We start from the raw sequence: 13,322 nt of genomic DNA, 5'->3' as shown, positions 1-13,322 counted from the left end.
GCTGACCCTCTAGTAGCATTCACTACGCTTATATAGATATTTTCTCTGAATTGAAAGATTCCCTGCTGGAGGGAGGCTCATAAGATTCCAAAGCTAATGAAACTCCCAAGGCTCAGCAGAATCAGAAAGTTAATTCACAAGCCCCCCTTTATCCCCTTCCCAAGGTTATATAGCAGTAAACACTTGCTGGACCGAGCACTTGTTAGTGAAATTGCCTGAAAGTTAAGAATTGAACCCAAAGAGAGAGCTTTTGTGTGTCTTCAGTTGTGCTGGGTGGGCCTTCCAGTGATGGTGCCATCTTTGAGTCACCCATACTCCTGTAAGGAACCCCAACAAACACATCGGCTCACCAAGCTGGACTTGGATGAAATCATCCCTTTGGCCTGTCATCAGTACCCTGTCTGGGGTCATATCTCTTCAGGAAAAATCATGTAATGACTACTTCAGAGCTAAGTGGTGTCTGCTAACCCACAAGACTGGCATTGGAACCAGAGTGGAAAGTATGTTCAGGAGAATTCCTCAAGGTAAAGAGCTATGCATCCAGCCATCCACGGGAGAGAAGGAAAAAGCCCATACCATGGGAAACTCGTATGCACACTACCTTGGTAAATCATGAAAAGATGGTGGTTTGGATAGATTTAGGGCCATGGTCCATCTAGTGTAAGCTCACTTCTCATTGCCTCTGGTACACAACTTTCATATGTAAGCGATTCATCTTTGCACACCTGAAAATCAAACCCAGGAATGGAGAAACTGTTTCTGGTATGGCTCACAGGAACTTGAGAGAAAAATAACCAGGCCAAGTCCAAAGAAGGAACCTACCATTTGGGGAAACTATGAAATACCTTGACCCATAAGTCAAAGCAGACTGCCATGGATGTGATCTGCCCAAGACAACCAGCCCTCAAGAGCAAATCCTTTTCCTCCCACTCACTAGTACCTTATGTAAACTGCACAACCTTCCTGAACTTCAAGGTTCTTAGCTCTGTTGCAAGAGTGGTGACGTGACTGTTACATTGTGTGACTTCTGCATCAAATGAGACAAACGAATAAAATGTCTAGCACAGAGTTGTCCCACAAAGCCAGTTCTCTACCCTTCCAGTATTCCCCCCAAACAGAGGTGTCCTTAGTTGCTCCTCTTATGGTCAATAGTGGCTCTAAGCAGCAATTAGATGAGGTTCTCAGTCAAGGGCTCAGCTGAGAAGGTCTCTGGCTCCTGCTCGTAAGATGCCCAGGCCTGCTTTACCCCATTAGCCGTCTTCTGTGGAGGAGCCCCATGCAGCAGATGTCGGGGAAAAAAAAAAAAATGAGTCCTTTACCTTCCTGGAACCTGAGAAGCTCAGAGAACCTCTCTCCTGGGTGGCTTTGGAACAGCCACTTAAGGACTTCAGCAGCAGACACCTCCTCCCTCTGAAGGGAGCATGGAACCCCACCATCTACCTCACTCTGCACTTCATGCTTACACGGTCTGCCTGTGGGTAAGGAAGCTCAAGGTCAAGACTGGGAGGCCTTGGTCTACCTCTTTCACCTCACCCCCTTCCACTCTCTCCTCTTCCTGCCCTCTCCAGACTTGAACTAGCCCTTTCGTCCCCTCTGAGCTCACCACACCTGGGTCCGTCTTCACGCACTGTGCTACCCAGAAGACCCCACGCAGCAGGCCTGACACAGCAATTTTCTAGAATCCCAGACTCAGCTTGAATGTCCTCCCTCAAGGTCTTCCTCTTCTACTACTACATTTTGTTTTCTCCTTGGCGTTCATCCCTACCTAAAATGGACTTTATTTTGTTCCATGTGGAGTATCTGGCTCTCTCCAAAAACAAGTTATGCAAAGGGAGTGACCCCACGCTCTCAGTTTTGTGTTGTGGTTTGAAGGTTGCGATGGATTGATTCAGGTGTCCCCCATAAACTTAGGTGTTCTGAATGCTGGGTTCCCTGCTGATGGAGATTTGGGAATTAACGCCTCCTGGAGGGAGTGTATTGTTGGGGGCGGGCTTATGGGTGTTATGGCCAGTTCCACCTTGCCAGTGTTTGGCACATTCTCCTGTTGCTATGGTCCACTTTATGTTGGCCAGGGGGTGATGCCCACCCTTGGCTCATGTCATTTTCCCTGCCATCATTGAGCTTCCCCTCGAGTCCGTAAGCCAAAATAAACCTCTTTTTATTTTTTTTCCCACAAGCTGCTCTTGGTTGGATGATTTCTACCAGCAATGCGAGCCTGGCTGCAACAAAAGTCAAATGTCCCCATAGGCCCATGTGTTTAAACACTTGATTTCCAGCTGATGACGTTGTTTAGGAAAGGCTGTGTAATCTTCAGGAGATAGAGCCTTGCTGGCGAAGTGGGTCCCTGGGGACAATCCTTGAGGTTTCAGAGCCCTACTTCCTGCCCGCCGATGTGATGAGCCGGCACGCTCTCCTGCCGCCATAGTTTTACTGCCATGAAACTGCCCCTCCAAACTATAAGCCAAACATAGACCTCTCCCTCCTCCAGAAGTTGCCTCTGGCGAGGTAGTCATGTGCTCACAGCAGTAAGAAAGTAACAGGCACGCAAGTTGGCCACCGGCACCAGTGAGTCCCAGCGTAGACCTGGCGTGATCACCCTCTGCTCCTGGTGAGCAAGAGCTTTCCAGCACACACTGCCGAATGAATCCTCGACCACCACAACCCTTGGCCTATCACAGGCTTGATGCTCAGAAACATGGGAAAATCTAAGACAGCAGGGAGCGGGACCATGCAGAAAGCCTGTGCTGAGAGTCTCATAACCCACAACCTAAACTTCCTCTCACCCGTGTTTCTTTTTTTAATATTTTAGTTTTATTCATTTATTTATTTGGGGGGGGGGACAGGTAGAAACAGAGACAATGGGTGTGCCAGGGCCTCCAGCCACTGCAAATGAATTCCAGACGTGTGTGGTCCCCTGCCCCCCCGTGCAAGCACCTTAATCATTAAGCCATCTCTCCTGCCCCATTTTTTTTTTTTTTTGAGGTAGTGTAGCCCAGGCTGACTTGGAATCCACTATGTCGTCTCAGGGTGGCCTCAAACTCACGGCGATCCTCCTACCTTTGCCTCCAGAATGCTGGGATTAAAGGCGTGCGCCACCGTGCCTGGCTTCACCCTTGTTTCTAAATGAGGGAGTCTCAAGTTTTTCCTCTGCGTCCTGTCTCCAGAATTGAGCAGAAGAGGCAGCTGATCACCCCTCAGCCTTAGATTCTGGGGTCAAACAAGAGGTAACTGTTCAGGTCTCAGAGGTTGCCTAGTGCCCAGGGCTCAAGTGATACTCAGGAAATACTGACTAAGAAAAATGACATCATCTGAGCTCTTTGCACGGTTACTAAGGTTTTAAATGATTCTAACTCCTCATGGGAATTGCCTCACTTGTCACGAGAACAGTCTCAGTGACCCTGGGTTTTGGAAACCATGTGTGCTACAATCCTCTGTGGCAGACACACACTGCAGCCTTGCCCCAGGAGTGTGACATCACAGGGACTCATGTGGGTCACTTGGCATGAGGTTTCCAGAAAGGGAAAGAATGGCAACAGGGAACTCTTTGCAAGCCCACCCTTGGGTCTTCCTTCCTCCTTTGTGACTACATACTGAAAATCCAGCTGTGTCATTCCTGATTCTCCCTTGAGACAGCTGAAGGACTCCCCAGTCAGGAGTGAGCGTGGGTCTTCCTACCTCAATTAATCTACTCTAGAAAATACCTCATAGACATGCCCAGAGATTTGCCTTCTAGGTGATTTTAGATCCTGTCAAGGTGACAATCAATACAGTATCTCTGAAAGCAGAATACTTGTGCATGTGCCTTCAGAGTTGCAAGCCTTCCTGTGGTTGCTGGAAGATCAAGTTCTACACTCGAGGCACCACAGGAGAGTCCTAAGAGGCAGATGCACCCTGGCTCAGAGCCACAGGTCTGAGGCTCATATAGAAAATTCAAGATTAGGAAAGGGCTGGAATGAAGGCAATGTATAGAAGAAGGAAAAGGGCCAGGATCTTTCCTTTTGGAACCTCGAATAGTGGGCTTGCTTGCTTGTTTTCTTTCTCTCTCTTCCTTCCTTCCTACTTCCTTCCTTTCTTTCTCTCTGCCTAAGAAATTTTATTTATTTATTTATATTTGAGAGAGGGAGGCAAATAGAGAGAGAGAAAATGGACATACCAGGACCTCTAGCCACTGCAAAGTCCAGATACATGTGCCATCTTGTGCGTATAACTTACGTGGGTACTGGGGAATTGAACCTGGGTCCTTAGGCTTCCCAGGCAAGTGCCTTAATCACTAAGCAATCTCTCCAGCCCTGGCTGTGTGCTGTTTGTGTCTGAAGCTACTGGGTCAAGAGAGCCAAGATAGAGGCTAACCTTGGCCCAGAGAGAAGAATCTTTTCCCTCTAGTATAAGCTATGCTTGGTGGGGTGGGGGGACTGTTTATCCTGCACCCTCCAAAGGGATGTATTTTCCTAATTTGTACAGAGACCCAGTTTAGGGCTTGGAGATGGGCCAGCACTGTGTCCTCTCCACACCTCTCTCCCTTCTAGTACTGGGGCTTCATATTAAGTTTTTCCACTGGAGGCACTCCTGCTCCTTTTTCAACTCTGTGTTGCTCTTGATAGGCTCAGAATTGGAGAATGGTTACATTCTGTGGACCAAGGCCCTGCTCAAGATCCTATTTCTCACACTGGAAGACCCTGTGGATAAACGAGTGTAGGATTTGAGCTGGGCACATCTTCTGGAAGGCTTCTGCCCTGTTCCAATGCTAAAGTTCCCAAATCTGCCATCTCTCTTCTACCACCATGGCACAACGCCCTTTCTCCCTGCCTGCTACCATCACACGGCCTAATGCCCTTTCTCCTTTTCACATGGTCAATTTCTGACAATAAAGAAGAGAAAAAAAATGTTTACCTTCCTGTAGAAACTTTCTGCATTGTGAGAAAGGCACATTGGTGAGGCTGGCTGATGTTGGGAAAGTACCCAGAGCCTAGACATGCAGGGCCCAAAACTCCAATGAGCCTTGTTCCTGGTGTGTATTAATTAGCCCAGGGTTCTTACAATTTTTGGTTGTTGTTGTTGTTTTGTTTTCATTTAGATCCTTTCATTTCAGTGTCTCCATCTGGAAAATATGACCCAAAGCCACATCACCTCCCAAGGATACTCAGATGTGCTGACACTTGAACAAAACAACCAGGAAAGCCATTTTTAAAGTTACGTAAAAAGTTCTTTCTTCCTTGGTATGGCTCCTCTTTCAAAGAGAGGAACCACAGCTCAGAAGCCTCCAGGAGTCACATACATTAACTGTGTAAATAAGAGACTCCAGCATTGAGAGGTCTTTCTCTGGGGTTCTGCGGAATACCTAAGGGTGAGAAGCTCAGAGTGAATCCATTTCCTTCCACAATTTCCTTCAGGGTACAAAGCTTTGCTTTTTGCTGCTGGGTTTCCCCTCAGGTCAGTATTAACCACTAACACAGGGCAGCAGCTCTATGGGCTGGGCGTGTAGGGTGGGTGGGGTCTACTTTTCAGTTGTAGAGACAGCGCTGTTAGATTCCAGCTTCTTTTTGAGGTACCGCGACCCAAGAGTGGAACCTTGGTCTAGCCTAGCACTGTCCCACTGTCTGACCATTTTTGGATCTTACCAGTTGTGGAAGGCTGAGGAAAGGTGCAAAGTTCCTATGTGTGAAGAGAGCCTGGTCAGGCGCCTTCAGTAGGGTGAGGAACCGAGGGGACACTCTGGAATCATACTCTTGCACAGGAGCACTTGTGGAACAACCCCTTTCATGGTCCAGGAAGAGCTCCCAAAACTAATGCATGAGAGATCCTTGAAGAACAACCCACTGACCCAGCTCATGACACATCAGATGTACTGTATTGTTGGTGTATTGAAGGAGAACTAGGAAAAAGGGAGCTTCTTTCAGGCAGTTTCAGTTAGGGACAGGAAACCAAAGAGAGAGCCAGGAGATGCCACCTTGGCAGGAATGGAACTCATGTCTGATCCTGGTTCACCCACAGCAGCTGCAGTGTCCTCTGCTGTGTCCACCTTCTAACACACTGCCCAGGTGGGCTGGCCTTTGGGGTCATCCCCTGGACTCTGCAAATGAATCAGTTGTTCTACATCTGACAAGAGAATGCAACTTAGTCAACTATAAAGGCTTGTCCCTGCTGATCTCTGCCCTGTGTGGGCTGTTCCCACCTCGCTCTGTCCTGTGATCTCTCGTCTGGACATGTAAGCCTGACTGCCCCCTACCCAGCTGTGTAAGGGAGAGCATTGTGTCTTGGCCTGGGTAGTTTTTTGTTTGCCTTTTATCTGCTTTATATTTTGAGGTAATTGGTCACTTTAATTACCTGTATGATTTTCCTCTAATCTCTGAGTCTACCACATGTGTATTTCCTTTACACTCTAGATCTGCCATGTGGGGATTTCCTCTAGACTCTGGGCCTGTTACCTATGTAATTTCTCTAAACTTGGGGTAACTATGGGTGTAACTCTCTTTGCTACCCATTTCTCATCTGAACTGCCTGGTCTCTGCTTTGGCAATCTCCCTCTCTCTCTCTTTCTCTCTCTCTCTCCTATTATTAAACCATCACCACTTACTCTTAACTTTCTTCCAAGAGGAGGCTCAGAGTGAATACTGTGTCTCTACATGAATGTATGTTCTTTATTTGTCTAAAGTGTTCTACATAAGCTCCTAAGTCCTACCTTCCACGTACTTTTGGCTCTGCTTCAATCTTTCCTAGACTTCCATTTCTCTTAAATGAGTCATGAACTATGACATGCCTTCCACATGAGTGCATATTTTCTATCTTCAGGATGCTTGTGACTCTGCTCCAGCCTTTCCCTAGACCCAAATTTTCCTTATATAAATCTTGAAGCTTATTATTTCTCCCTTAATGAACTCAATAATTCATAATATGTCTTTCTTGAGTCTTATTTTTATCAATTCTTTGTTAAAGCAGGGTAAGGATCCAAAATTGGAGTTCATAAGTTTGGAAGACCTCCTCCTGAATCCCAAAATCCTGCGTCCACGTTGCAAGGGACGAGCATTCAGGGTGAGGATGGTGAGCATGTCATCAGGAGCTCCCACAGCTTGGAGGCCAGCAGCATGGGGACAGGTAGCTACTTGTTTGACCATACGAGGCACATCTGAGGTGCTTAGTGCAACACAAACCACTGGGGCTGGAGACAGAGCTCAGTGGGGAAGATTGATAGGCAGCTACTCACGGTTACAGGCCCAGAAAGAACAAGCATATGCCTATATGACCTGACAGGGTCAAAAGATCTTATAAGGCTGGAAAGCAGAGTCTGGGAACTAAATCCCAAAGAAGTCCTGGCTTCCAAAAGGCCAAAGGCCCTGACTTAACACTGACTTAAAAAGAATCAAAGTAACCAAGCCTCTAGCTCAACCTATCAGGAGCCACCTCTTTCTCTGTATACATCCAAAGTAACCAATCTTCCATGTAACTCATTAGCCTATTGGGAGATGCTCACATACACTGAAAGTAACCAATGAAATCCAGCCCAGCTTGATGCCTAATTTACATCCCTGAGAGTATCAGCCTCTCAGACGCCTCTACGTACATTCAAAATAACCAATTCAATCTCACCCCAACTTGACAATTTGCTTCCCTGAGGGTATTAAAAAGCCCTGGCCCAAATCACACGAGGGTTACCCACCGGGGATCCCTCCCAGCTCAAGAGCTCTTCTGCCTTATTGTTCATGTTCCTCCTTTACGTTCTAATAAACCACTGATGAACTACCCTTCTGCCATGTAGGCACTCATCATTCTTTGCAGGTCACAAGACAAGAGCTTGACAGCCACTGGTGTTGAGAGTTTACTGACCCCTGAGTGTCACAACACTCTAACTCCTAAGCTAAGCCCATCCAGAGCCTAGAAAGGCTCCATCACTCTGAAAACTGGTAAGAAGAGTGAGGCAATTTTGGATTAACAGGGTCTCCTAAAGTAAACTAAAAGCATCTATACAGAAAGATATGTTCTTAAGCCTGTAAAAGAGAATATGGTTTTTCCTTATCTCTTTTTTTTCCTAGTGGAGTCCTCACAGCTTCCACCTGGCTAGAGGCCAAAACTGTTAGCAGGGCCTACTCTTGCTTTATCTATTCTTCCCTAAAGGAATACCCCCTTTCCTAGAAACCTGGCAAAGTGCCTGGATATCAGGCATGAGGGCTAGACTGGCTCAGCTCCCATCTAGTAAATTCCCATAAAATTTCTAGTCAAAGACACTAGGAAAGCTTTTCCATTTCTAGGACACCCTCCTGTCTTAGAGCAGGAGCTGGTTTTTTTCCCCTACTTTTAAGCTCTGTAGTAAAATTTTTCTAAACCTCATAATCTGTACTCTGTAGACTTCATTCATAGACTTTATAAGACCAGAACCCGGAGACTGCTTACACTGACTCAGAAGTTTCAAGTGACTGTGAGCATCCAGCACCCAACTTTTGAGGTACAGCCCAACCAAGAGCTGAGCAAAGTCCCACCTCTCTCAAAGACACCACAAAATCCCACATTAAGAGCACTTGCTATTCAAACATGAGGACCTGAATTCAATCTCTAACATCCACGTAAAAGTCCAGGCGTGGTCGTGAATGCCTATAATCCTAGTGCAAAGGGAGTCAGAAACTGGAGCATTGCTGGGGCTCACTGGCCAGCCAGTGAAACCAAAAAATGGTGAGCTCTAGATTCAAAGAGACACTCTGTATGAGGGAAAAATAAAAGGTACAAAGAGTGGTAGAAAAGAATACCTCGTGTGCTCCTCTGCCCACTGCCCATGCACAAAAGCACACACATGAGTCTGCCCACACATATCACAACATACTATAAACACACACACACATACACAGGAAAAGGAAAAACATCCAACACCAAGGACAAGGCTTTCCATTTTTTTTTTGTTTGTTTGCTTACTCTTTTGATCAAGTTGAGTTTTAGGTCTCCCCATGATCTCATCCTCTATGGCATTCAAGTTCTGGATCAGAAAGTATGTGGTCATTTTCCCTTTGCCTTTCACTTCAATTTCACCCCTCTCAACAATTTCAAACCCTTGATTTTCCAGAGCTCTGCACGAAAAAAAGAAAAAAAAAAGAAAGAAAGAAAGACACCAGATATCAAAGATCACAGAATTGGCTACAGTGTAAAGGGTGATGTCAGAAGATAACTCTTGGATCTAGGACACTCAGCAAAGGATGGAGGATCTGAGACTACATCCAGAGCCTGCAGGAGCACAAAGGACGGGGGAGCCAATGGACCAAAAGGGAAGCATGATGGATATTCTGAGCAGGGTGCCAAAGGCCAAGGGAGGCCATAGGAGACCCATCCAAGCTCCATTGATCCAACCATCAAAATCCTGCAAAGTATTCCCCAGACACTGATCTCTCTCATTTGGATTTCATTCCTAGTGTCCCAAATTTGTCTGAATCTTACTCTGAAACTCTTTGTTCAAGATTCAGTTTGGCATCTCCAGAAAGCTTTCCTTTTTGCAGGGAGGTCAGGCTCCTTCACCTATTCTCCCATACCCCAAACTCTCACTCAGTAGAGCAAAATGGTTACACTAGAGACTCACCTGAGTCTCACCCCTGGCTACTGTCCTTCCTGCATTCTTGTGATCTGAGGCAAGTCACTAACCTCTGTTGTAGGCAAACGTCTTATTTTTATTTATTCATTTACTTTACATAGAAAGAGAGAGAGAAAGAAAGAGAGAGAATGGGTGCACCAGGGCCTTCAGCCACTGCAAATGAACTACAGACATATGTGCCCCTTGTGCATCTGGCTAACGTGGGTCCTGGGGAATTAGACCTGGGTCCTTTGGCTTTGCAGGCAAACTCCTTAACTGCCAAGCCATCCCTCCAGCCCTTGTGCCTCTGTTGTATAGCAATTCGTCTTGGAGGGAGGCTTGTTAGAAAGGGCAAAACTGAAACAGGCACACTAAAACTTCGGAAGTTTCAAAACTGTAAAGCTCTGGAAGTAACTAAGACTAAGGACCTGATGAGTCTCAGGAAACTCCTGAAACAAGGCTCCCGAGGCCCCGTCACCAGGTTATATGAGGAGTAAGAACTGCCCGGGAAAAGAGGCTCTCCACCCAGCCCATCTGCCTGCAAATCCTGTAGTGACTTCCATTCACCTATGCCGAGGTGGGCTTTTCAGTGATGTCGCTGCCTTTGAGTCAGCCCTGATCCTTTATATAATGCTTTACTCATACTCCTGCAATTAACTCTGATAACCTCATTGGTTTACTAAGTTAGACTTGGTTGTAACCATTTCTTTGGTCTGTGATCAGTGCCCTATCTTTGGGTGAGGTGAGCAGACATTTATTTGTGCCTCCCTAGGAAAAGCTTATTGTAGCAGCCTCATTTTTCCTCATCTGTATATGCTCATGGAGTTGTTCAACAGTAACTCAGCTATGAAAAAATTTAGAACTGACTGTAACTTGCTGTAAGTGCTAAACAAAATGTTATTATTTTATGTATATCATTATCTTTGTATTTATCCCACTTTAAAAATAATTAACTATGGATTTTCTTTTTTTAAATTAATTTATTTATTTGGGAGAGAGAAAGAGGGGAAGAGAGACAGAGAGAGAATGAATGAATGCACCAGGGCCTCTAGCCACTGCAAATGAACTCCAGATCCATGTGTCACCTTGTGCATCTGGTTTTATGTGGATCCTGGGGACTCAAAACTGAGTCCTTTGACTTTGCAGACAAGTGCCTTAACCATTAAGTCATCTCTCCAGCCCATGAAGTTTCTTTATTCCTCCACCTGACCAAAAACCAGCAAGCTTTATTTATCAAAGTCCAAAGAGTATTTGAGGCTTTATGAGTCATACACTCTGTCACAGTTACTAAATTCTGTTATTTACCATGGCATCAGCCATAGACAATGTGTAAATAAAAGCATGGCTATGTCCCAATAAAACTTTATTAACACAAATAAGCAACAGATTGCATTTGGCCTGTAGGTTATAATCAGGTGTTCTGTGCACTAAACCATATGCTTTCAGAAAGAAAAAGTTATAGGAAAGTAATGGCTCAACAATGTTGTCTGGCATAATGTCTTTTGTAAGCCAGTGAAGCATAAGAGAAGAACCAGGAGTTTCTTCTGCTACCCCACCCCATGGCCTCTAGGCATATGATAGTTCTGGAAGAAGGGAAAGGCAAAGGAAGGCATGAATAAATGAATGGCTAACTTGTAGGCTGTGGGGCTGAGATGCACTTTATTGGGAAGCCCGTGGCTTTCCATCCTGGAGGCTGTGTTTACGGTATCCCCAAACAAGCAGTACTGGGGCATCTTGTCTCCCACAACACCTGCTAAGACTGGTCCAGTGTGAATCCCCACTCTGATCTGTACAGAGAAAAATTCAATGAAAGAAGATCAGCAAATGATTCCTCATGCTTTTACTTTAGGCATAATTTACATAAAATGAAAATCATAGAGATTATAGTGTCTCCCTGAGTCTTGACAAAGGTATCACCATCCAAAACCAAACGTAGAGCAGTTCCACTACCGTGATGGTTTGAATCTGATGTCCCACGTAAACCCATGTGTTCTGAATACTTGGTCCTCAGCTGGGTGGCAGTTTGTGAGGTGGAGCCTTGCTGGAGGAGATTTGTTGTTGGGAGTGGGCTCAAGGGCACAGCCAGGTCCCCCTTTCCAGAGTTTGGCTCACCCTCTTGTTGCTATTTTCTTTTTCTTTTCTTTTTTTTTCAAGGTAGGGTCTCACTCTGGTCCAGGCTGACCTGGAATTAACTCTGTAGTCTCAGGACGGCCCTGAACTCATGGCGATCCTCCTACCTATGCCTCCCGAGTGCTGGGATTAAAGGCGTGCGCCACTATGCCTGGTTTCTTGTTGCTATTTTCCACCTGCTGTGGCAGAGGGTGACGTCCAGCCTCTGCTCATGCCATGCTTGCCACTGCCATCATGAAGCGTCCCCTTGAGACTATGAGCCAAAATAAAACCTTTCTTCCCATCAGCTGCTTTGGGTATGGTGCTTTGTACCAGCAACGAGAAGTAATTACAGTAATTAGCAAAACCATCACTCATCCCTTTCCTCCATTCTGTCCACCTGTTATGTACGTTATTTTAGCTATTTCCTTCAAATTAAAACATTCTTTCCTGGAGGGAAGTGGGAAGCTCATAAGACCAGGAAAGCAAATACAAACTTCTAAGGTACGGGGAGCTAGAACGTGACGACTCCCCAAACCCTTCTCCCAGGCAAACAAGCAGTAAACAAGCTGGGAGAGACCTATTTTCAGAGAAGCTTCCTGCAAGTTGTATACAAAGTTCTGGGGATGTGGCTTTCATGAGCTGTCACTCAAGCTGTGGTGGACTTTTTGGTGAGTCACACATGCTCCAGTAAGTAACCCTCAATAAAATAATTGGGTCACAAAGCTAGACTTGCCTTGGGTCTGCCGTTGGCACCATACCTGAAGAGACATTCGTTCAGATCTCCCTTGCATCAGTCTTCCTTTCATGTTTAGTGCCTTAGTGCTTGTGGGAGTTTGAATAGATGTCCCCCAATAGATCCAGGAGTTTTATTAAAGCTTCTTGGATTTCAAGCTACGTGGCTGGAGGAAGTGTCACTGGGGGTGGAGCTGAATTCCAGTTTAAGAGATACAAAGTGCCTGAATTCTACCTGTGGTTCCCTGCAGTTTGGCTGCTCTGGTTTCTTCTTCTTCTTCTTTTTTTTCCTTCTTTCTTTTTGGGTTTTTGAGGTAGGGTCTCACTCTAGCTCAGGCTGACCTAGAATTAACTATGTAGTTTCAGGCTGGCCTTGAACTCACAGTGATCCTCCTACCTCTGCCTCCCGAGTGCTGGGATTAAAGGCGTGCGCCACCACGCCAGGCTTGCTCTGGGGTTTTTTGCTCATACTTTTTGGCGGTTGCATTTTTTTCTCTCTCTCTCCATGGACCTGTGAATGGTAGGGGGCAACTTCTGCCATAATGAAACTCCCCCCCTATCTGTACGCTTCAGTAAATCCCTTCTTCCTCCCATAGCTTGTGCCTGACTGGGAAGTTCATTTTAGCTACCTGTGTACTAAACTATCTACTGCAGTGCTTTATCCAGAAATCACTGTTTTTCTCAAAGTCAGGAATCTACTTTTAGGATTTTCATCCAAAAGCTGTATGAATCTTGCTCTTATGGTTAGATCTATGATACATACCAAATAAACTTGCACTTGTTGAGGTAGAATTTGCTTCCTTTCCACATATTATTGGGTAATAACAGAACAACCTCCTTTCAAAAGACTGTTTCCCCACTGAACTGATTTGGGCCTTGATCATAAATCAACTCATCTCAACTGTGGAGTCCATTACTGGACACTCTGTACTGA

At 45.7% G+C, this 13,322-nt stretch overlaps 1 protein-coding gene across 1 annotated transcript in view; it reads right to left on the bottom strand.

Moving 5' to 3' along the window:
• The window catches only part of LOC101597894 (guanylate cyclase soluble subunit beta-2-like), a 69,697-nt gene that overhangs the window by 8,395 nt on the left and 47,980 nt on the right, over positions 1 to 13,322 (bottom strand). Inside the window, exons 11-12 of the mRNA XM_045155537.1 lie at positions 11,177 to 11,331; positions 8,899 to 9,050 (exon numbers count right to left, since the gene is read on the bottom strand). Of these exons, the coding sequence (XP_045011472.1) occupies positions 8,899 to 9,050; positions 11,177 to 11,331 (307 nt within the window). The remainder of the gene's footprint in view (positions 1 to 8,898; positions 9,051 to 11,176; positions 11,332 to 13,322) is intronic.

Source organism: Jaculus jaculus, chromosome 7 (genome assembly GCF_020740685.1).
Source record: "Jaculus jaculus isolate mJacJac1 chromosome 7, mJacJac1.mat.Y.cur, whole genome shotgun sequence".
Lineage (NCBI taxonomy): Eukaryota > Metazoa > Chordata > Mammalia > Rodentia > Dipodidae > Jaculus > Jaculus jaculus.
This window is presented reverse-complemented; position numbering and strand designations above follow the sequence as displayed.